At 37.0% G+C, this 27,022-nt stretch overlaps 1 protein-coding gene across 4 annotated transcripts in view; it reads right to left on the bottom strand.

Moving 5' to 3' along the window:
* Positions 1-511: 511 nt before the first annotated feature.
* The window catches only part of NUDCD1 (NudC domain containing 1), a 54,706-nt gene continuing 28,195 nt past the window's right edge, over positions 512-27,022 (bottom strand). For all 4 annotated transcript variants that reach the window (XM_054189998.1, XM_054189999.1, XM_054190000.1 and 1 more), the window contains exons 5-10: positions 24,338-24,526; positions 22,108-22,315; positions 14,207-14,351; positions 11,872-11,997; positions 6,958-7,117; positions 512-3,560 (exon numbers count right to left, since the gene is read on the bottom strand). In XM_054189998.1, the coding sequence (XP_054045973.1) occupies positions 3,268-3,560; positions 6,958-7,117; positions 11,872-11,997; positions 14,207-14,351; positions 22,108-22,315; positions 24,338-24,526 (1,121 nt within the window). In that variant the 3' untranslated portion in view covers positions 512-3,267. The remainder of the gene's footprint in view (positions 3,561-6,957; positions 7,118-11,871; positions 11,998-14,206; positions 14,352-22,107; positions 22,316-24,337; positions 24,527-27,022) is intronic.

Raw genomic sequence — 27,022 nt, 5'->3', positions numbered from 1 at the left:
GGTTGGTCTTCTGGGCTGTGAGCACACATTATTGTCTCATGTCCAGCTTTTCATCCACCCGTACCCCCAAGTCCTTCTCCTCAGGGCTGCTCTCAATCCCTTCATCCCCCAGCCTGTATTGATACCAGGGGTTGCCCCACGTCAGATACAGGACCCTGCACTTGGCCTTGTTGAACCTTATGAGGTTCACATGGGCCCAGTGTGCACTTTTAGACAAGAACACACCTGAATACATATCAACCCCCTCTGCACATTTGAATGTTGGCAGATATGGGACATGAAAAAAAAACCTCTACAGGGGTTTTCACAGAAATGAACAAGAACTGCAATAGCGCATGACTTGGCAACAGACGTAACCTTGCAGTGCAGACACCCACCAGCACTGCTCCCTAACAGAAAGCTCCTTAACACAATAAGTTTTATTTTAAGGAATTTCTTGTTTCTATTTTTCTATTTTGTTTCAGTACCATAGGAAGGATGCAGGTTTGAAATGAACATAAATCCTTTAAAATAATTTTAAAACCCCTTTATTTATAAATTTAACATTTTTTCCATTTATTTAAACTTGTAGAATAATACATGATACATTCCAAATATGCAGCCAAGGAAAACATTGAAAAAATATTAGAAATAAATAACGGCAGCTTGTAATAGCCAAGTATTTTCTCAGGAATTCTGTAAACAGGTTGCGATTGAGACCTCTCAGGAAGTACTGTGTCTTAAAATCTAAGATTTTGAGAATTAAAATCCTAGAAAAACTGAAGTATGGTTCTCAGAAAACCACCTCTCTTAAATATCCACATTCTATACCTTGTATAAGGCTACATTAATACGCTAAACAAAAAAAGCCTTAAAATTAAGTGAACACAGAAATGGAAATGCTAACAGTAAGTGCCTCCCTGTGGCTTGCAGCCATTTAATTATAGGAGGTTGCTGTGCAACAGCATGTAACGTTCCTCAAGGCAACAAATTTTTTAAATAATACAATGTCCTTAACTCTCATAGAAAGCAAAATAAGAGAGAGACTATCATCTGACATATCCTTTCTGAGAACACCATGACTGCAAATAGAGTAACACAGAAAAAGGGATGAACCTCTTCCCCGTGTTGAGTTGTCCCCAGGAGCAAACACAAGAACTCTTGAAACAGACATTTGGGCAGAAATGTGAGTTTTAGGCGTTACATATCATAACACAGGCTCTGAAAAGGTAACCGTTTTACATGACTTTTTTTCCTCTGTTGTAGGAGACAGCAGAAGTACATTCCCAGATATCTAACCCACAGCAAGGAGAATTTGACAAAGAACAGCCGAAATTCTCATCCGTACCGAAGCATCCTGCAACTGACCTGAGGTGACAAAAGCATGTTGCCCATGAATCCTTCACTCCCTCTCCATTCCTCCATTCCCCAAACATCCCGTGTTCTGAACTCTGTGTTCCCAGTGGTTATATCTCAGGTTACTAAGTAATACTCATATAAGTTTCAAAGCACGCACTTTATGCTGCAAAGTAATCAACTACATAAAATCTTTTCTAAAGGACCTCTCCACGAATTCTACCACCTTGTTTGACATTATTGCCCAGCAATGACCATTTAGATACAAACCAGTCATGAAACAGTAATAAACTCACTCAGCCTTTTTTTAAAACATTTTGAAAACAGTTTTTAAAAAAATAGAATAAGAAAGGAAGGTTTGCAAATCAAGTCTGTTTTAACTTACCCAGGTATGAGGAAAAACTTTTCAATATTGGATATACAATATAATACTGCTGTAAGGATGAGGAAAATCAGGTTCCTTGAAAGGCTACTGAACTTGAAGGGTTTTCTGCAAGTCGCAACTGCTTGTCTCCCTCTTAAATTCTCATATATTATTTAATCATTTCACCAATAGAAGTCTGGAGAATTTACAGTGGGGTTAAAACAATCACAACTGAGAAACTCTTAGTCCATAAGAAAGGAACACTTATTTTTCTCTCAATACATCCTTACAGAGGTCTGAAATAATATTGGAAGAGATGCAAACTATTAGGCCACTTGTATTTGTGCCCGTCTTGGTAATTTGCGTCTCTCTCAGTACTTTGGTACCACAAATCACAGCAGCTTTCCTGCCAGTACGCAATACATTGATTAGGCATTCTTTGCTATGGAGTTCTGAGAAAACTATGAGAAAAAACCCAACCCAGAGTGGAGCTGTCACACTGACCCTCTTGTGGTTTAACTGTATTGACAATGTCAACTTATAATAAGAAACAAAAATCTTCAGATACTTTTCAACAAAATTAACCATGCCAGTTTGTTAAACAGAAGCATCCTTGGGGCCTGCGTACAGTTACATTGCATATACCGCATTTGGACTTGAATGGACAGAATGGTTAACCAGTGACACAGTATTTACAGCGGTATCTGAGGCAGAAGCAGCACTTCTGAGCCCCCCATCTCAGCTTACAATACAGGTGCTTTTCTGTTTGCCATTTTCTAATTGTAAATTAGTCACTTGAGATGAAGCACAAATGTCAAGTGAAAATGACACAACTGAGAGTATAACTAGATCTTGACTAATACCATTCAATATGTAATCACCAGCTGTACCCTTACTTTGCTTCAAGAAAAAGCTACTAAAAGCTATCCTAGCGTCTCCTAAAATGTGAACAGATTTCACTGCAGGCATGAGTAAGTCACAAATCAATCCTCTAAAATCTGCATACACAATGAAATTATCCCACTTGAATTAATTACCTGTATAAGAAACATAACACTTCATTCCTTCCATTCACATTTCACTCAAACTACTGAATATTGAAATATTATATCATTTTTTGGGTTAACAGTATTTGAATTTGGGATTATTTTTTTCCTTATGATACACACTACTTTGCTTGTAACTCAAGGCTTTATGTTCTTTATCTGACTACTTTCATAGGTAAAGTAGCATTTAAAAACGGAAGCGAATTCTCAAAACTCGGAAGTATGGCAAACACAGTCATTTGGAAAAAAATATGCATAAATCTATTCACCTATGCAATACCAGCCTCTGACAATTGCTTTCAGAAAGCTGTTAAAGACATTTTCCTATAGCTCTGAAAAAGCCTACTTCAGTGACAGCAAAGTTGAAATATTTTCTTACAAATTCTAATGAAAAATTTTAATTCCCCTTTAAAATATCTCCTTTTTAAATTTCAGCAAATTGTACTGAACTTCTCAGATCATTTACCTAGCCAGTTCTTTAACAAATTGTTAACACAAGCTACAGCAGAATATACTCGATAATTAATTTCCAGGGTTCACCTTTATTAAAAACAAGGTTTTTGTTGTGAGAACAAATAATCTCTCACTTGTAGCTTGAAAGCCTAAGATAGGATCATTGGCTTCCAGGGTTGCTACCAGCTGCTTAGCAACCTGTCCCACTTGTCTTCCTTCCTTCCTGTTGTAGAGAACTGTGGACAGAGGAGTCGGCTGACGATAGATGAAAACTCGTCGCAAGCACTCACAAAGAGCAGCGTAGGAGTAATCTGGAGCACAAGCCATGAACTTCTTGTCTTGCTTTGACGCTTGGACATAACCTGCATAACCCGAAAACATGCAGAAGGCAGAAGTTATATATTGGTTTCAACAGCACTTCAACTGGCTTAGACAAAATGAAGCTTAGCTTAAAAAATAATATGCAATTAGTAACAAAAAAAGAACAAAGGAGATACATGTTTTTATTAAATAAGCCAATAGTTTTTGGAGGTGTGCATTAACCAACTTAATATCAATATACAATTCTTCTGTGCATCTTCCTAACTGGTGTTTTTGATGCACATGTAGGTATAGCTTATTATCATAGGGTAGAGGTCAAAGTCCAAAGGTCTGGCTGGGATGGAGTTAATTTTCTTCACAGCAGACCATAAAGTTCTGTGTTTTGAATTTGTGACTAAAACAGTGTTGATACCACACAAGTGTTCTGGCTGTGGCTGAGCAGTCCTTGCACACTGTCATGGCTTTCTCTTTTTCCAGCTTCACACACACACTCCTCCCACCCCCCGCAGCAGACTGGGGGTGCACAAAAAGTTGGGACAGCTGACCCAAACTGACTAAAGAGATGGTCCATGCCATATAATGTCATGCTGAGAAATAAAAAGAGCAGAGCGGGTGGCTGGGGAAGGTAGCCATTGCTCAGAGACTGGTTGGTCTACCTGCGGGAGGTGGTGAATGACTGTCTTTGCATCACTTGTTTCTTTGTGTTTTTTCATTCCTTTTTTCTTCCTCCTTGCTCCTTTTATTAAATTACCTTAATCTCAACCCATGAGCTTTCTTGCTTTTGCTCTTCCTGTTCTCTCCCCTGTCCCACTGGGAGAATGGGAATGGGAAGAGGAAGCAGCTGTGTAGTGCTTAGGTGCCCACCAGGGCTAACTCAAAACAGTAGCATCGCACTTTAACAGTGCGTCTTCATGCCTTGAGGGTGTTTTGGTTAGCCCCAAGACTTCTAAATTTACAAATGCTTGCTACTGTCCTCAAAACATGGTCTCCGTTCAAAGCCAGCTTGACAATTTTCACCACAAAACAATTAATAAATATATAGATAGGCTATCAACTGACATGATTGTTCTTCTGGGAAATATTAGGATAGCCAGAAAAACTTTCCAAGTGTAAATCCATTAATTTAATATATTTAAACACTGACACTAACAATAAAAGCAAGATTTATGCATAGGCTTGCACGTAAAAGATGCCTTTGAGCCAGGGGACTTGTACTTAAATAGGTTTTCCCAGAAAGAAAAATCGTAGGCTATATATTTAAAAACAAAACAAAACAAACAAAACCACAACTAAAAAAATGTTACTGTCCTCTACCTTTCTGGCTTATAGGTACAACACTGTAAGGAGCAGGGGATTTATATAGCAAAACATACCCAGACTAACGAATAGTCAGTGAAAAATAGAGGCTTCTTCAGTAAACTGTGGTAAGAATGGGCAAGATCACACACTGCTCCCTCAACCAGCAGCACATCATTAGAAGTCAGCAGCCAAAGGTCTATTCAAGACCAACTGCCTTTTGTTCAACTGAAAGTTGTTAGGACAGATATATGGAACAAAAAATTTGGTCCCTTCAGTTTCCCTTTGGTTCTTTCCTAAGTTTCAGTTCAAGACCTGAACTTAAAAAACATTAGTTTTTCAATCATAATCTTTGTATAGCTTCTTAAAAACTAATTCCAAAAATTGAAGCAGAGGAAGAAGAAAATAGGGCTACTACCGTTGCTTTGGTCAATGTAATGAATACTGTAGGTTTTGGAAAACTAGCCTTTTGATCTAGAAAATAATGATTTTTACCACTAGCTCTTGCAAAGTACTTCTAAATTTGGTTGTAGATAAACAAGCCAATAACTTACATCATCTCTGGCACATAAAAGGTGAACTAGATCAGTAAAGAAGTGTAAACTTCAATATAATATGGTGAAATGATAGTACAATAAAGTAGAGTAACAATGTTGTTTTTTATCACCATAGGTACAAAAAGCTCAGATATCATAATTTCCTTCCTGTTATTTTCAAAACAATAGAAACACATTCTTAAAACAGTACTACAAAGTCAGCATAGAAACTTGAAACCAATAGTAATTTAAAAAAACATCTTAATCCTTGTCATCTGCTTTTTTCCCCAGCATAATGAAATTTGAGATGACTAAACAAAGAACAAATTGTGAAATTAATATCTTTTGTTAGAGGACTTTGTTAAGACGCTTACAGCTTAATTTGATCTTAAATTAAAATAACAGGCTATTAAAAAAATCATTCATATTAAAAAACTAAATAAATTGCAAAAACTCAGAACAAAAACAATTATGTGTTATGGTAACCTATGTGAGCTCTATAAAACAGCTAACATCTTCCCTCTCATTTTGGACCCAGAGTGGTGTGGTCAGACAACTGTATTTGGGAGCTGTCACACTCCTGGCATTATTGAAGGAGTGGGTCTAGGGAACACCTACAGAACATGAAGAGTATAGTTGTCACAGCAGAAGTAAATTCTGGAACAGATTAATTTTAATGAAAATTGATTCATCTGTTTCTTACTTGATAGGTACAATACCAGGCTACGTGGATCAGCCTATTTGATCTGATACAGCAATTCTTACGCTTGTATCCATATTTTTCAAAGTACTTTCTGATTCTGAGCTTTAGGATTCTGCTTCCAACAGTGACTAAAACCAATTTCTTAGTCCAAAGTACATGAATGCAGCAATAACTAACGATTCTTCACAATCACATTTTCTACTTTTCTGTCAGCCTATCATTTCAGAAGGGTCTGGGGGTTCCTGAGCCAGAGCTGGTGCAGTTAGGCTCTTGATTTGATTTTTTGTGTGGCAATGATTTTTTTATTTTATTTTTTTTCAAATTCATGAAAACTTTCCATGTCCACAAAGTTTTAAGGCACAGAGTTCCGTAGCTTAAATGCACATATGCGAAGTATTTCTTTTAGCTTCTTTTGAACCTACTACGTACCAGCATCATTTGATGCTCCTAGCTCTTATGTATAGGAGCTCCTAGCTCTTATAACAGAAGAACCACATTTGTGTGACAATGAGATAGGAAAATTCTAAAGGTCACTTATTTAAAATATCTTACCGTAAGCGTATATACATCTAGACGTCATCAGTGACCTGCAGCTGCTTCCCTGATGATTTCTGTGTGAGTGTTAAGATGCTGATTGTGCTTTTAAGCCTTTAACTCTAGTTCACTTATCCAAGGCACTCTCCTTTTTACCGTGCAGTACTGTGTTTGCATCCTGTATATGGTCTGAAAAGGTTTATTTTCCGACGAAGGCATAAACATTTTATTTCTTGCATTCTAATATTTCTAAAATTGTACCTTTCAACTGAAATATAATTAAGTGAAATATCAATAGAAGCCATACTAAAAGTATTCAGGTAGAAAAGGCTCAGATAGAGGAGTCCAACACAAAAGTTAATTTCCTACCTAAAGCATTAAAAGTTGCGATATGTTCCCACATGTTCTCTGGTTGGTCAGAGTGGGGCTGCCAGAGAAGAGCGTCAACATCATGCCTCAAGCAAAAGCACGGCATTTCCCTGGGATCCACAACAACTGAGAAAAGGTACTGGTTGCTTCCAAGATTAATCTGAAAACAAAACAAATACAAAATACTGATTTAAAACATAAATAGCAAATTCTGTCACACATACTGACGAAGTTAAATGATCAACAGCTTAACATTTGTTAGTTGACAAAATGTTTGAATACATCATGCTGCATCCCACTGATCAACAGTTCAATACTCTACAGGTAGCTAACACATTTCAAGCAGATGCAATTAAGTTTGTTGGGATAATATTTAGGGAAACATTATGTCCACTAAACAAGCAAATGGGAATATGTGTTTTGTGTAGAAATAATTTTCTAGGACAGAGAATCCTAACCTATAACTTCAGATAATAGGAAAAGATTCTCTTTAGGTAATCACATCTGGTCTTCTGCAGTGCCAACAGGAAAGGAAATACTGTCCCTCTGCAGTAAAAGTTGGTAAGCACTGGAACAAGGATTAGTTAGAATACTAAAATTATGAAATGTCAACAATTTTTCATTTACTCACTATAATTACTAAATTTCAGATTAGCAGACTCTTCATCAGATATGTCTACATCACCAAAAAACATTCAATAACCACTTCTGTTCACCAGGAATGATCAATTACATAAGAAAGACAAGACAGGCATATCCTGCTACCTGAATAAACAACAGTAAGAAAACACTAAAAAAACATATATTTGAGTTTGCTATGTGAAGCCTTCTAAAGGATGTTAATAGAAATGCTTTTAATGTAGCATTGACTAACAAGTGCTCAAAGAGGAAAGAACAATCTGTTCCCTTAAGGTCTATCAAGAAAGAACACTCCAGAATTCCTGTTTGTACTCAGAGTTGATCTACATTGTTTATGTTACCAGATGAACAAATACATTTGACCTATTTTTTATATCCAGAAGCTGTCTGCAATGGCAACACACAGCATTACACCCTAATACATGGTATGACATATTACTCCTCTGTGAGCATTTCAGAGGCTGACATTTGTTGACTAATCATTCTCAAATAGTTGTTAACACGTTGTATTACGTGTATTGTGTCAATAACTATGAACTGCAAGCCTGTTATGCTATTGCTGTACAAATGTCACAGGATGGGGTCTCTTGTCTTGAAGACCTTAATTTAATCTTAACATGAGATCCAGTGGAGAGAAATAACCATTATTGAGACCCAGAAATTTGTTTACTCAAGATTATACAGTCTATGGCAGAACTAATATAATTATTTCAGCTGATTAAGTTCAAGTCTAATGCCTCAACTTCAAAACAGCCTTCTATTACTATGCCATTCAACGGGCATACAAATTCTTCAGTTATATTAAAACTACAGAAGTGATGCAATCCTCAGTCTCCATTAGAGGCATCTGCAATCATGAAATGAGGATTACTAATTTTCTAAGCAACAAAAAAATCACAGAATTGTATGGGTTGGAAGGGACCTTTGGGGATCACCTAGTCCAACCCCTGCAGCTGCAGCTTCCTTCAAGGCACATCCATCTGCTGTGGTGTGGGGTCCTCCACAGCATGCAGCATGGACATCTGCTCCACCGTGGTCCTCCATGGGCTGCAGGGGGATAACCTGCCTTACCATGGTCTTCACAGGCTGCAGGGGAATCTCTGCTCTGGCACCTGGATCACCTCCTCCTTCTTCTCCGACCTTGGTGTTTGCAGGGCTGTTTCTCACGCTTTTCTCACTGCTCTCACTGTTGCTGCATTTTTTACCCTTTCTTACAGATTTTTCCCTGAGGGAACACCAGCACCCCGATGGGCTCAGCTGTGTCCTACAGTGGGTCCACTGGAGCTGTTTGGAACCAGCAGTGTCTGGTACAGGGCAGCCCCTGCCTCTTCTTGCAGAGGCGCCCCTGCAGCCCCCCGCCGCTACCAGCACCTGGGCATGGACACCCAAGACAGCTCTACAAGCTGAGGCACTAGGTATAGGTGGCTCTTCTTTGTTATTGCTGTATCTCAAAGTGACAGAAATTAAGCATCTTTCAGCTGGATAACAGACAGAGCACTCTTCCCATCCATAGCTCATTTCATTATGTATCAGTCCTTTAGCTAAGGGAGAGGGCTGGACTCTGAGTAACCAACTGAGGAAGTAGTTTCACAGAGAATCAAAAAGCTGCACAAGTGTTTACAACACCACAGTAAAACCCCAACATTAGCACAAAAGTAACTTTGAAGTCACCAGCAATCACCATTTTCAGCCAAAGGTACATCAGTATATAAATTAGATTATTTACACATGACAAGAAGTAAGCCTTACGGCACACAGCACTGAGTAATTTGTAGATGTCTTTCAACAGCAGCTATACATATTTTTAAGGGTCAAGCACTTACTATTTTGTAAATCCCTTATCTAGTAAAGCACACATCAACATTTAAAAAATACATTATTTGAGAAGTACCATGTCAGAAATGTGACAGTTTTACAAACATCAAGATTTTGGTTTCAATAAAAATAAATATCTGTAGTTAAGTAAAAGAAAATCCAGAATACCCAACGTGCAATTTGAATCTACATGTGTCCTAACAATAGCGTTATTACATATACAATAAATACAAGTGTCATGTTATTTAGCTATTGTTAAGTTTCATATCACAAACAGTTCTGAACAGACTAAAGATTTATACGATCTGAAGAGAAACCAGCTCTCTTATCTTTGTGACCCTCCTCTAGGCCCGTTCTAACAGGTCCATGTCCTTCTTATGTTGGGGGCTCCAGAGCTGGATGCAGTACTCCAGGTGGAGTGTCATGAGAGCAGAGTAGAGGGGCAGAATCGCCTCCCTCGACCTGCTGGCCATGCTTCTTTTGATGCACCCCAGGATGTGGTTGGCTTTCTGGGCTGCGAGTGCGCATTGCCTGCTCATGTTGAGCTTCTCGTCTACCAGCACACCCAAGTCCTTCTCCTCAGGGCTGCTCTCAAGCCATTCTCCGCCCAACCTGTATTTGTGCCTGGGATTGCTGTGACCCAGGTGCAGGACCTTGCACTTGGCCTTGCTGAACTTCATGAGGTTCACACGGGCCCACCTCTCAAGCCTGTCAAGGTTACTCTGGATGGCATCCCTTCCCTCCAGCGTGTCAAATGCGCCACACAACTTGGTGTCGTTGGCAACTTGCTGAGGGTGCACTCAATCCCACTGACCATGTCACCGACAAAGGTGTTAAACATCCTCTCTACTCAAAGCAGTGTCAGCTAGAGCAGGTTATACATGCATGAAATTTTCCTACCTACAGTAATTGTCCTTTGACCTTAATGCTTTAAATACATCTGGCTTTGGATTACTTTTATGCTACCTATTTTTAAGAGCTCTTTACTGTGAAGTTTAAACTTGCTCCACAAAGTCTTGCTGCCTGCTAGAAAGCAGTATGCATCATATCTGCCTTTCCTGATCCTGTAATATCATATTCCTCCTGGTGTGTGAAATGTCTCTGGGGCAAAAACTGCTTATCCTTCAGGGCAAGAAGCAGTAGTTTAGGCTAAGTTATTCAGAACTTTATCCAATCCGGTCTCAAAACCTCAAGGACAGAGGCTGTACAGCCTTACTAAGCAACCTGATCCATGCTACAATCATGGTGTAAAAGTTTTTTCTTCCCTCCAGTTGGAACCTCTTTTTTCTACTTACGCCTGCTGTCTCTTGTTCTCTTACCATGCATCGCTGAACAGCTAAAATCCATTTGAACTGACTTTGCTATAAAACGTCCTCCTACTCATTACAGACTTTATTGTCTGACAAATGTTACCTATCATACTGTATCCACAAAACAGACAACTTCCTTGGTGGAGCATGCTAGTCTCTTTAAAAATAATCTTTTTTTTTTTTCTTCTTTGGCAGCACACATGCACGTATATATACATGTACAAGCATATATATATACACATACACATATACAAACACACAGACATATACATATGCAGCTGTACTGCCAGAGGAAAAAAAAATGTAGGTTTTTTGGGTTTTTTTTTTTCAAAAAAACCCCAATAGACCAAGGTCTGTAAGATGTAGACTTATGACTTATTCTAGAGCTTTTCTGAGGAAACAGGAAATTACGAACTGATTCAAAATCTTATTCTGTAACTATGACATTTTCTGTATGAAACAAGTTATCCTCCATGTACTTGCATGACACAAGGTAGTGACGAAGTGCAACACCAATGTTTATTACAAGCTTAGTAGAGAAATCTTGAAAAAAAACCAAACCCCAAAACACCCCAAGATGACAACTTAATCTGTGACACTTTCAGACGACTATTTTGTTCCCTGCTTTGGCTAATGGACCAGATCAAGTCCTAACTTGCTGTTAGTCAACGCTGCTTACAACCCAGATCGAGCCTCCTATTGAAGCATTTTGCTTACAACCTGTTATTTCCAGTGTGATTGACAAACAAGTATCATCAAGTGAACTACGCTCCAGCTCCTTAGGAAAAACAGTCAACTTTCTACCAGGCTATACAAAAAGCTACCAAGAAAAACACAAGCGAAGGAATCTAGAAGAATTTTATGCCACTGAAAAAGACCTCTTTCTTATCATCATTATTCTGACATAATGTTTTTTCAAATGGCTAAGTTGCGAAAGTGTATATATTTTTTAAATCAGAATAAAAGGAACCTTCTTTTTATGCTAAAATGACATCGAAGAACACATATTGTGCTACTCTGATTTTACATTATGGAAGAAATTTATGTGGTTTCAAGAGTTGGAGCAGATTTTGGTTCTGATAACAGAATTCAACTAGGATATCATAAAAAAATGTCTAAAAATATTTCTGTAATAATTTGCAGCACTTACTACATGAGTGACTTTCAAGGTATCACCATCAAATCTGCACAAGCTTGCGCTGTCTTCAAGAAAAGCATCACATTCTTCTAATTCTTGTGCATTACAAGGTGGGTTTTCCTTTTCAGGGTTTGGATTCTGAAATAAAAAGACAGTGAACTACACTGAAAATCCGAGCTACTGAATATGTACATATATAAATCCCATTTCATAACGAAAAAAGTTCAATGAAGAGGAAGAAGCATTTGCACCTCCTTACATAATATCAAGTATCAAGCTATTATGCACTTACTCAAAGAGAACAGAATAATTTCTGTTGTGGAGGATAGCATGAGTGGTAGGTACAACAAAACCCATTTCAGTTTAAGGAAAAGTACATAAGCCACTGAAGTGTAAACAATAAATTCCCTTCTGTAAGTAGCAAAAGTATACAACCCTGAAAACCTATGCAGGTTTACTAAATCTACATCAGTGTAAGAGTCTCCCAGATTGCCATCAGAAATGCTATTAAAAATGGATTAATTCATTTTGTAAGTAGCTTTAAATACATGCCTCCTTTTAGCTTTGCTAATAATTATTTAAAATTAATAATGTTACGCATATTTTTCAACGCGGCCAAAGCAAGAAAAAAGCATCTGTATTTTTTGATGTCCCACAAGTCAAAGAAAGGAAAAAACAATACTTTTACTAGTAATTCAAGAGCAAGAAATAACACTACCACATACAGAAACAGCTTACTTCTGCTAGTGACCTCTTCCTTGGATAATTTTCAAAACAACCTAGCTAAGTTACCTTTGTGATACATTTAAAGAACTAACCACCATAACAGAAAGGGACCTTTATTAAACAGAAGGCAATATATGCACTTCCTCATTAAGTATGAATTAATGTTGCTTCTTGCACTAAATACGAATTAATGTTGCTTCTTGCACTAAAAAAGACACCATCTTGACAACTAATATAATGTGAAAGTTGAGGCCAAACAGAACGTGTACGGTAAGATTAGACAGGGCGCTAAGACTCAATTCATCCGACAGGGAGTTCTTGAGCTCCTGTGTGCATTTCTTCATCCATTTCAGCTGATTATTAAGAACTTTCAGTTTGGTTCAGTCCACAAAGTGAAGGAGATCAGCACCATTTTTTTTAAGAGATAACAAAGATGTCCTTAAATGAAGACTTAAAGACTGAAAACAGGGTATCTGTCTCTAGAGGGTAGACTTTGGGGTTCACCTCTCCTCTATCTATCAAGCATTCTTGATGGCCTCTTGTTTACTGTTTCATTGGGTGGCTTTTAGAAAAACCTTCCAGGTAAGCATCATTACCATAAGCAATTGAGATGACCAAAAAGAATCCAAGCCTTTATTATACATATGTAGCTAAAGTTAGAGTATAACAAAATACTTAACATCTATTTAAATGAACAGTTACCTAGGGAATGATTTTTCCTTTACATTATCACTATTGCACATAAGCTGAAAAGCTGTGACAAAAAAGAAAAAAAAAATCATCATTTTAAGCTCAGTATGAGTTACAAAATAAAAGAAATTTGAAGTTCCCAACAAAACTATGGTCAAAAGATGTACTACAATATCTTGCCCACAAATAGAAGAGGAGGGGAAGAGAGGAAGAAAATCAATTTAAGCACTAAACAGAATTTTTTTAAAACTTTTCAGCCTTATATGAAAAAAAAGTAATAATCCAAAACTAATATATCAAGACCCATAGGGAGTCACACTTCATGAGTTTTAGATGAGACACCACTTTCTAATTAAACTGAAAAGGGAAGTATCATGCAAACAGCAGTTAAAAATTACATTTTGTTTTAAGTAGGCTCCCTGTATAACAATAATGCCAGACAGTTCATGAGTCATGCTTATGCTTTCCTAAATTTTCTTTTTAAAAATGCCATTTACACTCACGGTCAATATAAGCCAAGTACAGTATCCCCAGGAAGACCATATAACAGTGTTGCTAACCTATTGATAAACAAAAACCAGACATCCTTCAAAATGACTTAAATCAACTGCTTTAAAACAGACTGCCACATGGTAAGCGGTGGGAAGAAAAATTTATTTTCAATGTTAAATCAGACTTCTGTTTTGGTGCACAGATGCTATCACGTAAGCTAAATTCACTCCCCCATGACGGTGATGATACTGTTCAAAGTATATTCACAACCCTAGTGCCATTAGTTTGTTAACATTTCAGTTAAAAATAAATGTAGAGTTAGGATATGGAACAGAAAATGAACTGATGAGCTATGTCAATGAAATGCGAATCAGGATGTCACGAAAAGACAATATGTGAATGTACAAGAATTTTAAATGTTTTATCTTCAACTCCTTACCATTACTTCAGAGGTAAGATGCATCAGGCTTTCAGCTATTTCAGAGCATTGGGAAGAGTCCATAATGAATTCCCCTCTTGTGTCACCAATTATTAGCTCTGGCCACCGGGGTCCCTCACTTTTCTTAATTAGAGAAATTTCCAAGCTAAAATGCAAATAGAAGACAGAGTAGTACATGAAAACACTGCATCCATTTCTCAGATTAGTCAAAAAGTTCTAAATGTAGATTTGAGCACTTCTCCTTTCCAAATTGAATTAATAATGAAATCACATAACAGAAACCATTAGCATTAATTTTATAAAATATTCTAATGGAAAATATTCTAAAGAAAAACAGACTAAGGACGTGTGATTTCAAAAGCCTAAGAACAAAGAGAATGTATCCATGTAAGTGTCCTCAGAATTTTCAATGTAAATGCAGTTTCCCCTGAAGCAATCTTATTAAAATATTTTAAATACCATAGGAAATCACCTGTAAAGAAAAATATTCAGAGTGACAGAATTTTACTACAGAGATTTATTTGAAACCTAAGAAGTACTTAACAGTATGCTTAACTGTGCACTACTTTTATATAACATCCAGGACAAAAAAATATTGTATTTTATAGACCTTAGAAATACTACAACAGTTAATTATCTACATCGCATACCAAAAATCGTATCTCAGAAGAGACACAATAAAAAATAAAATAAAATAAAAAAATAAAACCCAAACTTAAGAGAACCTCGTATAGCCATTAGGTATAACTAAATAAATAGGAAACAAGAGACAGCCCAATGCACCAACACAGCAATTCCATTTAATTACTGCATTAGACCAACACATGGATGACCAACACAATAAAACGAGAGTTAGTTTTATTAAATTCACTTTTTAGATATACTTACAGAGTCTACAGTGACAGTCTTTCACCTGGCTGAACAAGAAAACCTTCTAAATTGCTAACATCATAACATCTAAGTTATTAGCATTATAACAATAACTAATAGGTGAACTCTGAATCAGTTTCTGAAGCAATTGCGTTAGTATTAGAAATAGCATACTTTTACAGAAGATCTTTGGAGAAAGTTTTAAACTTTTATTCAACAGATTTAAAGTGGTACTGCAGTACCAACATTAAGAACTGAGTGCAACTTATTACACTGAAATGTGTAATTACTATTTCCCATTAAAATAGAAGCCTGAGATTCATGCAATATTGCTCACTTGATTAATAAAAAAAATTGCTAATAATCAAGAACTGAAAAGTCACATTTTAGTATATAGTATTAGTATAATTATATACAAATATTAGTTCCTTTATTTAATTATTTTGGAGAATAACTATCATTTACAGCTAACCTTCTGGTATAAAGCCCAGATTTTTGATGAGGGGAACCAAAGGAAAATCACAGAATCACAGAATATCTCAAGTTGGAAGGGATACATAAGGATCATCAAGTCCAACTCCCTGCTCCTCACAGGACTACCTAAAAATAAACCATACAACTATCAAAAGAAATTGACAAAAACTGTAACTGGGAATGTCTTGTAGAAAATGTCATGCTAGTTTTCTTATTATAAACAAATCTCACAAGGTACATACACCTATATACTTCACATACAAGTTCAAATAATGCATTAATGAAAAATATTGACATCAAGCTTGTCCTAGCACCCCAGAAGTCAATATTATCTCTACTGTATCTTTTTTCATTTTGTATTTTAAACTATTATAATGTCAAGAATAACTACTGCCATAGTATTACATAGAAAGAAATAGGCAAAACTATCATAACATACAATATCTCAAAACGTGTAACACTCTGCTGTCCAATTTCCACACTTGGAGAACAGTAATGAAAATGTAGGTATTTAAAAGTTGCAATTTGAAATTGTAGTAACTTTTTTTTTCCTTTTTTTCTACTTGAAACTCAGACTTCATGGTGTCAGAAAGCTACGGTTAGTATAAAGTCTATTCTTCAGTAAGTATTCTCAAAATCCCTCCCCTACTGTGGGATACTGTGTATTCCGCTCTACTGTGACATTGAAATAGATCTGTATTCTCCGCACTTATTGTATGCTGGTTCAGGTTTACAAGATTAAAGTTTGTGCAACTCAAAACCTCTCAGAGGAAACTCTACAGGAAAAACTCTGCAGGAAACTCTGTGAAGCAAAAATGTCTAATGGAGACCCAAGGACAGATCCAAACTACTCAAGAAGTTACAGGGTTTTTTTTTTTTTTTTTCTTTTCTTCTTCATATCAGTAAGCTTCGTTTATGTGAAATAACTTCTTGAACTGGGACTCTAAGACAGAAAACTGAAGCACATACGCTCTCTTGAATCACTGGAGTCAAAAACAAGGTTTCCAAGAAATATGCATGGTCAAAGGGATAATTTTTCACAGGATCACAGCATGATAGGGGTTGGAAGGGACCTCTGGAGATCATCTAGTCCAACCCTCCTGCCAGAGCAGGGTCACCTAGGGCAGGCTCCACAGGAATGCGTCCAGGTGGGCAGCCTGTTCCAGTACTCTGCCACCCTCAAAGGAAAGAAGTTCCTCCTCATGTTGAGATGGAACTTCCTATGCTCAAGTTTGTGCCCATTACCTCTTGTCCTGTTGCCGGGCACCACTGAAAAGAGCCTGGCCCCATCCTCTTGACACCCACCCTTTAAGCATTTATAAGCATTGATAAGATCCCCCCTCAGTCGTCTTTTTTCCAGACTGAAGAGACCCAAATCCCTCAGTCTTTCTTCATAAGAGAGGGGTTCCAATGCCCTAATCATCTTGGTAGCTCTCTGCTGCACCTTCTCCAGCAGTTCCTTGTCCTTCTTGAACCGGGGAGCCCAGAACTGGACACGGTACTCCAGGTGCGGCCTCACCAAGGCAGAGTAGAGGGGGAGGATGACATCCCTCCACCTGCTGGCCACACTCTTCTTGATGCAGCCCAGGATGCCATTGGCCTTTTTGGCCACAAGGGCACATTGCTGGCTCATGATCATCTTGTTGTCCACCAGGACTCCTGGGCCTCTTTCCACTGAGCTTCTCTCCAGCAGGTCAGCCCCTGACCTGTACTGTTTTCTTCAGAAGAAATCACTAACTACATCACAATCATATTTTATTGCCAGTGTCCTGGTTCCGGCGGGGATAGGGTTAATTTTTCCTGGTATTCCATGCCATGTGAGCCATGCCTACCCTGAGCTGCCGGGGGAGGGGGCAGGAAGTCGCCGTTTGGAGCGGACTGGGGCATCGCGGGTCCGGTCGGTGAGCGGCGGGGAGCGCGGTTCCGTAATCGTGTTTGTATATTCCTCTATCCGTGTTATTGTTGTTGTTTGCCTGTTCCCTTTGCTGTTCTGTTAAACTGCCTTTGTCTCAACCCAAGAGTTTTGCCTTTTCTTCTGATTCTTCCTCTATCGGGAAGGCCGGAGCGAGCGGCACGTGGTTCTTTGTTGCCGTCTGAGGCCAAACCACGACAGCCAGATGCACAGCAAGAACACTTCTACAGTACTGGTGTATTGGGAATTTCTTTAACCATCTGTACATTTTTGCTCATATCAAGTATTTGGTGACTGTTAATCAAAGAAAGCTCAAAAAGTAAAAAAGTCAGTAAGTTAGAATTTTCCATTAGTAAGTTTAGGTTATGAAATGAAAAAGGGCTGTAATGCAAGTAACAAATACTGTTATCTGGCATTTATCTCTTCTAAGTAAAACTATATTGGATATTAATGATTGGTATTAGAAAACAAGAGGCCAAGGACAGAACAACAGAAGACATTTCAAAATGCCTTGGAAACAGACAAAACTAATGCATTCCCCCCTTCCCTGTTCCTTGTCCAGGAGGTATATTGTTGCCATTAATACATTAGGAACTTTAAGGCAGAGTTTTTCTTAACCAAAGAAATTCTTGATCCTTAAATCTAGTAAATAGATTTAAGTATTTTTTCTGCACTCATGTACTGGCTTTGGCTGGGACAGAGTTACTTTTCTTCACAGTAGCTGGTGCGGTGTTATGTGTTGGATTTGGTTTTGATTTGGATAAAAGACAAATGGGGTTAGTGATATAGGCAATTTTATACTTTGCTAATTTATGTCCTTTATCACAGAGTATTTGCAAAACCTTCCTTTAAATAAGATAAAAGTTATTTTTTATCACAGGGAATACTTCTATTTCCACAGAAACAACTCTTTTCTTCTTACATTTTTTCACATGATGCCACCATATATGGAAATTACTCTTTAAGCAACCATTTAACCAAACCAGCTTGTTCAAGAAATAATGGCTCATTACTTTATCCTAGGAGAGAGTAAAAACAGGAAGTGTCCAAATATGTATTGCATACTGACAGACCTTGCTGCTTTTCTTACACTTGTCGGAAGAACCAAGACAAATTCCATCATGAACAAATCAGCCTTTTCCCCCATCCTTTATCTTATGTTTAAATAATTCTTTGGTTCAGGACTTAGCCTATGGTTCTGCATTTACAGAATGATCAATACAAGGTGCTTCCAATGTGCAACCAGCAGTTACACATCACAGAGCTTGTGACAGATTAAACCCGACGGGATGAAATGTGACCCACTGCGGAACATTTGAGGAACAAACCCCTGCAATGGAACATTGGAGAGAGATGGTAGAGATGGGAAGGGGGATGTGCCCATGAAGATCAGGGAATAATGCAAAGAAGCTGACCTTATCTGAACACAAAGGCTGGTCTTTCTTTTAAATAAACAGCTATCAACAGTTGAGTGGATCAACTGGTGGGGTAAATGTTTCTTCCTGTTAGCCAAACCAGCACAGGAGTGAATACGTGGCTCAGCCGAGGCAGAGTATAAAAAATAGACAACTAACAAAATAATTTGGAAGACAGCAACGGGCTGGAGATGGCTTCAACCCACGTATTCCTTCCCAGCAAGCGGGGATGCTCAGCGTTGTGACGGTAAGCATATTATAGAGACTAGTAATGGGAATCGTGTTGGTATTGTGACTAAAATGTGTATTGCCATGGCTGTATTTTGCTAAGTGTGACTTACATTTGTATCGAGTTTTCAGTTTATTTTGTATAACTCTGCTAAATCAGAAATCCTGTGTAACACCGTCTTCAAATAAGTAAATTTGATCATTACACCCTCCATGCGCAGAATATCTAAAAGAACCTGGTCAGACAATACTGGACTGACAGAGCAACACATTAACAGCTGCAGCTCACAGTCTTATTTCAGTTGAAGTGAACAAATCAGCACAAATACCTTCTATATCCAAATATCTTCTGTATGTTAAAAGGAGTACCAGAGGTAGCCAGTTAAAACAAGATTAACTTTTCATCCCATAGCCCACTACTTGCAAATACAGCTTCTAACGAGTTTAAGAAAAAAAATATGAAATGCCACAAATTTAATCACAGAATCACAGAATGATTAATGCTGAAACAGACACTGAAAACCAACTGTTTTAAGTTCGCTCTTATTGAAGTACGGACACTCCAACTACTCTGAATTTCTTTTGTGTTTACGCATTAATTGTAATAGCTGTGATACTAACTAAAGCTACAATAACTACCAAATGTATAGATGGCCAGCACCGGTTAGAATACTTTACCTGTAGTGAAGAAATATTTCAGTGCCTCGATTCACAGATATTAAAAGAAGAACGTGCACAACTCTATCTTGCAATAAGACTTTACATATCAGTATCTGACAGCTGTGGACTTATGCACAAATCCCTACTTGAACACTTGAGACTAATATGAGACTTCTAAATAATGAAACATACAGCTAGGTTAAATAAACAATATGATGAGTTGCAGACTGTAAAATGTATGAACTTTTCAGAGTTCAGAAGTATGACTGTAAAGCTCTTAGAGCAGAAAATGTTTAGTCTGTTACAGACTTTCAAACCCACTTGCCTCAGGCAGACAAACAGAAACCCACCAGTGCAATGGACAAGAGAAGCTACAAAAATTCCAAGGTACTTTTACAGGTAACATGGGCTTAGGGTACAAAGAAGAACAAGATCATTAAAGTGTGAATCAACTACTTGTTTTTTGTAATGCACATACTGCATTTCATTCAACTCCACTTGAGTCTTATTTTGAACCATTTAGATGGAGCTTCAGTTCTAGCTGTTCTGACCAGGGAGTACAAGAAGTACAACAGCAGAAGATGAGCAAAGACTTTCAATCCCTCTTGTAAGTGGAAGGATCAAGAGGAGTATGTTAAGCAGTATTTAAGCATTCAAGAGCTCTCTCAGTTCAAGTCCTACAAGGTAGGTCAAAACAACGCATGTAAGTGTTCACTGCACCTGTTAACTGCTACAAAGAAAGTGGCTTATAACACAAGATTTTAGCTTCAAGTCTCAAACACAAAACTCAGAAGGGTACATTTCCAAATATATAGGGATTTCACACTCCCTTTGACATGTGCAGAAACACATCTGGAAGTAAATCTGAATACTTATGTCACCTTCCATATACAAAGCATTTTTATTGATGCAAATGTTGTAGACAATTTGCACTCACAAAAACCCCTAAACCTTGAACATGTCTTGTCACTGAGATCAGTTTAGGCCTCTACAGGGCCTCCCAAGCCTCTACTAACGATACAGAGTTTAAGTAGAAATCAAACTTAGATGTCCAAAATTAGCTTGCAATTCTCTATTAGAAAACTAAAATTCTAGAACTAACAGGTTTTGAAACAAACAAACAAAAAAGTAACTTTGACTATGGTCTAGATCTATTTTTTTCCCCTCTCCATTCTTTCGTGTTTTTATTTCAGAGAGACAACTAAAATTTACTTCTCAGAGGTCTACAGCATGTTAAACTCACACAGATTAATTTTATATCGCATACATAATCTACAGTGTCTTAGGAAAATAATAATAAAGAATTTGTAAGCCAAACCTGATGAATTTCTGTTATGTTATTACCAAAAAAAGCTTCGTTTGTGGAAACCAGAAGTAGACATATTATTAACAGCAACAACAGAGTAAATTCAGGCTAATCAATCATAAAATAATTTAAAAAAAAATTGTTGAACCAATTAAGTTTACTCTGCTTACAAAGCTATGTTTAACATTTTCAAACCTGTTGTTTTTTTTCTGGCTATTTGTAAAAAATAGTTTTTCTTTAGTACTTCAAAATATTACTGAATTTACTTATTGAATTTATCACCACAGTTTCATAACTATATGATACACTGTCTTCATGAAAATCATTTAACAGTTTACCTATTCACTTTTCCACTGTGATCAACTAGAAGAGAATGGACAAGCTTATTCTCCAAAAGAATAAAAATAACCAGTTAGTCATACAGACAGGCAGTAATACAGACACGTAATGGTTAATCTCCAGTAGCTCATATCACCAAATATTGTTTTAGAAAGGCAACTGGCAACATCAGAATAGGACACTACCTCTGGCTGCCAATAAACACAGGCAAAGCGTTGGAAAATAGTGTGAGTAGGTTAACATTATGAGAACCAATGTATATGTATACATACATATGTTGCAACGAACTGTGCTTTCCCAGCTCAGTAGCAGCAGCTCTTAATTTCCCAGTCTGATACAGATTTAGCTGTCAGTACAGACCATTATACATAATGCCTTCTTATTTTTAAATAAAAGACTTTATTATTTTGGAAAGACTATTCTATGTTGTTGTAGAAAACCGCTGGTCATGTAGGTTATAAGCAAGTAACCGTAAGAGGAGGGGATAACTTTCACGATTAGCTAAAGAAACAGCATTGTGAGACAGCATTGCAAAAGCCAGGGAACTATTTTCATCAGAGGAGGTAAGTTCTTGTAAGAAAGGATGCAGGGTGTAGCATTAAATTAGTCCGTTCCCAGAGGGGTCCCAGTCAGAGACACAGTACACACTTTGAAATCAATTTCTATCAATAGGAAAACTAAAAACCATATACAACACCTTTTGTTGTCTTTAATTATCCATGTGCAGCTTTCGTGGTCCACAGATGAATAGAGTTTCCCTTCCATCAAAGGAGGCTGCTCTTTCAGTGTAACACATATGTTATCAGGGGAAAAGCGTACTTTTATGTCATCCTTAGTGATGTCTTGAGGAATGTGAACTGTTATTGTCACATCATCTTCAGATTGCTGCCAGTAATAGAGAGGGTCTACAATTGGAAACATGCAGAAAAATACAAACTAAATTACAAATGCTGTCCTCAATTCCACAGCATGCAATCCTGGGAGATACGGAATAGAAGTTTGTGAAATAGTGGGAATTAACTTTTACCCTGAACAATTTACATTAAATATATTCTGATTATAAAAAGGAGAAACATTTTTATAGCAATCAAGTTTATTTGTGCCCTTGTCTGGAAGGCAATTTATATTCATGTCTGTACTCAAATATGCTGATAGTTATATAATGGGCATTAACTGTTTATTGTGGCATTACAAAACTGATAACCAGAACGTACTTAAATACACTGAAATATTAATGATTAATAACTTGGTTGAAGAGATCTTGAGTGCAGTGGTACTGACAAGCTCCTGCATGCTCAAAAGTATATGTTGTTCACAGACGTGAACATTTTTTTCTTACCTATTTTGCCAGAAGCTACACTGACTATTCCACAGAAATTATTTTAGAAGCCCAAGTAGTCTTCAGCTGCCTCGGCTGATGGGAGATGAAATAAAACTGCCCGCCCAGAGGTAATGCTTGACTTTTGCTCCTGGACCTAGAATCTGCCTGATGTCTATATAGATTATTAAGCTGCTACAAGAAGTGGCTTTTTAAGAGAAGTGTTTATACAATAGGAAGGCATGACTGGGTAGTGCATGTTTGGTCACAGAACACAAACTCCAACAAAAATTAGAGTTCTATTAATGGCACATCTTATTTCTTCATCTGATATCTATTATGCCTGCAATTTTATATAACCATGCCACTAAAATTATAGCCTAGATTAGGTTTAGCAAAAGACAAATTCTTTCTTAAAGAGGTATTAGACATCCCTCTAAACTTGTTCAGGTTTCAGTGCTTTCTCTATGATTAGATTCTTCTGCCATGAGAAGTTTACTAAAGGTATTGCTGCAAACAGTAAATTACAGTTTTCCGGGCTTTGGCAACACCATATGGGCACATATATGCATGAAACAAGCTACGCTAAGAGACATACAGTGCTCTTTACTGTGTTTCTCTAATCATACCTAGCACACAACGCAAGAAGCTGTTAAAATCCTTAAAACATTGAACTAGATAATTCAGATGACGACTGCATAGACATTGCACCGCGGTGCTTAGTGCACTGAAGAACTCCTTTGCCTCAAGATTAATATGCGCAGACTATTCTTAATATAATTACATGTACAACGTCACAGTTATCACTGTGTGTAACATACATACATTCCAGAAAACCGATCTTTTTGTATTGCTTCCCAAATCAATGACAAACATTGTGCTAGTATCATTCAGTTAGGATCGGTTCATTAATGAATGCCTCATATTCAGAAGCAAAATCACAACTGTAATAATACAATATAACTACATAAACATATATATTACAGAGCTTAGTGATATTTAAGATAGAACAACTTTATTAATAGGTTTTTACATACTTAATCTTGTTTTGATCAAGTATGGATGCCTTTTGTTGAAGTTTATTACTTTTTCTGAACTGGTTTTCCGACAGAATAAAAATTATCTCATTATTTAAAAAGTTGTGGTATTGGGTTTATTGGTTTTTTGTTTGTTTTTTTTTTCTAATTTAGGCACACAGGAGTAAATTACATATCAGACAGCTTTCTGATGAACAACAATTTGGAGGAGTCAATGGGTGTCACAGTGTTATCTAGGAAGACTGGCTTCTTAATTTGAGTACTTCAACCAGATACCTAAATTTAGGTGCTACCTTAGCAATCCAACTGCTAGCAAATACTTAGCATATTTCTACTTGCAAAATATCCTTTTCCTTAGGGCAACAAAATTCTTTAAGTTTTCCTATCCAAAAAAGTTTCCCATATAGGTTTATGCACAGTATAACTTCCCACGGTGAAAACGAACAAACAAAAAGCCAATCTGTTCTTAAAGACAAACATTTATTGCTAGAGGTTCCAAACAGATGCCAAACTGACAAGCTATTTTCTAAACCAAGAGAGCAGCCTATTGTAATCTGCCAGATAAATCTTACCTTTCTTCTCATTTGCTGCTTTTGCATCATCATTTTCTTCTTCTAATTTGTTATCTTCATCTTGCACAAATTTGAATGGTTTGTAGGAAACAATCATTAGACCATCCCCACTCGGCTCTATTGCTGCATAATGGGGGACTGATTTTCCTTGTAAAACTCTCCTTTTAAAGATTTCATATCTACGATCACCTGTAAAATTAAAAAAATAAATTAAAATCTTACCTGTAGTATATTTTCCTAGAAGACAAGTTATTATACAAGAATCTCATTAGACTTGAAAATACTATGCAATCCTACCAGTTAAATCACAGTACCATAGTTTAAGAAATTTATCGTCTGTTTTCCAATGAGTTTGTTAAATATGTGGACCCTAAAATTAATCTAACATTGCTGTTTTTTCTTATGATTACTTTGTTGATCACAGCTAGCCCAGCGATTCATGAAACCACTCACAGCCTCTGTACTAACAAGTTTTCGAAACACTTGCTGAGCTGCTGTAAAAACTTGAGAAGCAATGAAATAGCTAGTGGTAACACTTTATTCATAATGGAAAATGCCCATCTTCCTCAGCTTCTGTAAAACACTGCCCTTTAAAGGGGAGGTCCCTAATGTTAACTGCTGGCATCAAGGACTATGCCATTCTCTACTGTGCTCCCAAACACATGAGTACTGATGACTTAAAACACCAGTAAGGTGACAGGTTCTAGCACAACGTTTGTTCTTTTCCCATTAGAATCTTACTGCCCACAGAGTCCTCAGTAATTTATCAACTTCTGAACAGTAACGGATTGTACAAATGAATGGCAAAAAATAAACAACTTGATAAAATTCTTACAGGTGATAAAATTATCCCCAGGAATTTAGTTTTTTCACATTTATGCTTCATCTCATCATTAAAAGAAATCACTGTAACTACAACTTTAGTTGAAAGAATCCATAGACTCATTATCAGAGACAGTGGACAAGTTCATGATGGTAAAAATCATCTATGCCACTCTAGTACTCTAAAATGTGTGCCTGTTTGAGTTCTATGTTAAGCTTAGTGAAACATTGAAGTCATAGGAGAATATAGATAATAATGGATAAGCCAGGTATAATTTAAGTCCTCTCAAATTATTATCTTGTTTGCTAAGGAAGAAGCAGAGTAAAGAGTAATAAACAGACTATAATATAATTCTGGTACTTAGTGGTGTTAATTAAAGCCCCTCTCTTTTCCCTAAAAAGCTTGGTCGGGGCTGGGCGGGCTGTATTAATTGAAGAGATTCAACCATTCTAATTAGAGACAGAGTAAGAGATCTATACAATCAGAAAGACTCCAAGCAGCAGGGTAACCTGCTTTAAAAGATTAACAATAGACCTTGGCTTAAATACATGACCAAAAAGAGCATGTCATTATTGTAGTGGGAAGTTAGCCACTCATTGAACAAGCTGTTATTTAACTGACTGAATTTAACTGTGCACTGAAACATATCAAATTTGTTTGCACATCTTTCTTACAGCATTTGCTCACTTGTTAAAAGCCTCTACAACCTCACGACTTGTGATTGCATGACCAAACCTTTTGTAGAGTATTTTGAATCAATCACCAACACTTTTAAATTTTTTAAGTAAACCTTTATGATCTTTCAGTAAATTTATACTACATGATTTTTCTTGTAAAGAAGGTCTGAAGAAAGCTAAGCATGTAGCATTTTCTGAGTCTAATAAAGCAGCATGGTGCTTCTTCATTTCAAGCTTTTACAGTGAGGATTCCTAAAACATTAGTTAACCAAAGACGACAACAAACTTCGAAAGTATACCTTTGTCACAATCCTCTGAAGTACCACACAAGATGGGAACAGATCTAACTACTGCTTCCATACAGATTTATTTTCATGCTTCCATTTCTGTTCTTTGGTAATACAATAGTGGTAAGTGTGATCACTTTGCATAGCCAGCCAGACATGGCAGAGACTCTCACAGTTGTTGGTGTCAAGAGACATAATTATGTTGTAAAGCTTTGCTTTGATGTAAGCATAGATTTTGGTGATTTGAGAAATGGCTTGCTGATTAACTACTTATTTTTACCACAATCTGATTTGACAAACTGCATCCACAGGCAGAGTTTCAAGGAAAGTTAAGCATAGCAATTGCCTACTGATGAAGGAGTATGTAAAGTATTGTAATTCCTCAAAACAGCTTTTATCTTTGAGACTGCTTCATACATCACTCTGATTTGCGAGATGGTTATTTAAAAGAAATCAAAACTTATGTCTCTCTTCATAATTAAAGTTTGCTTTGGATCCTGTTATTTACATCTCTGATGACTGTAATTACAAAAATTTTGACTGTTCCTTGGAAATACTGGAGAACTGGCAAGATTTTTGTAAAGATTTTTAAATACACTTTTATGGACAAAGTTTCATTCCATGATCATTTGTTGTAAGTTATAAAAAACACACTGTAAAAAAGTATTATGAAATACAATAAAAGTTTGTGTTAGTGCTCTTTTAAGGAATGGTCGTCTTCTTTCTTCCTCTTGTTGAGCTGACCACAAAAGCATAAGGCAATGTCAGGTGGCTTTCTGGCTCTCTTAGAAATATTCACATCACCCAAAGTTTCAACAGCAGACAACGTGAATAAAGCCACTCAGGGCATCAAAGCTGGTGAAAGGGCTGCAAGCAATGTCCTACGAGGAGTGGCTAA

The sequence above is a fragment of the Rissa tridactyla genome, chromosome 2, assembly GCF_028500815.1.
Source record: "Rissa tridactyla isolate bRisTri1 chromosome 2, bRisTri1.patW.cur.20221130, whole genome shotgun sequence".
Lineage (NCBI taxonomy): Eukaryota > Metazoa > Chordata > Aves > Charadriiformes > Laridae > Rissa > Rissa tridactyla.
This window is presented reverse-complemented; position numbering and strand designations above follow the sequence as displayed.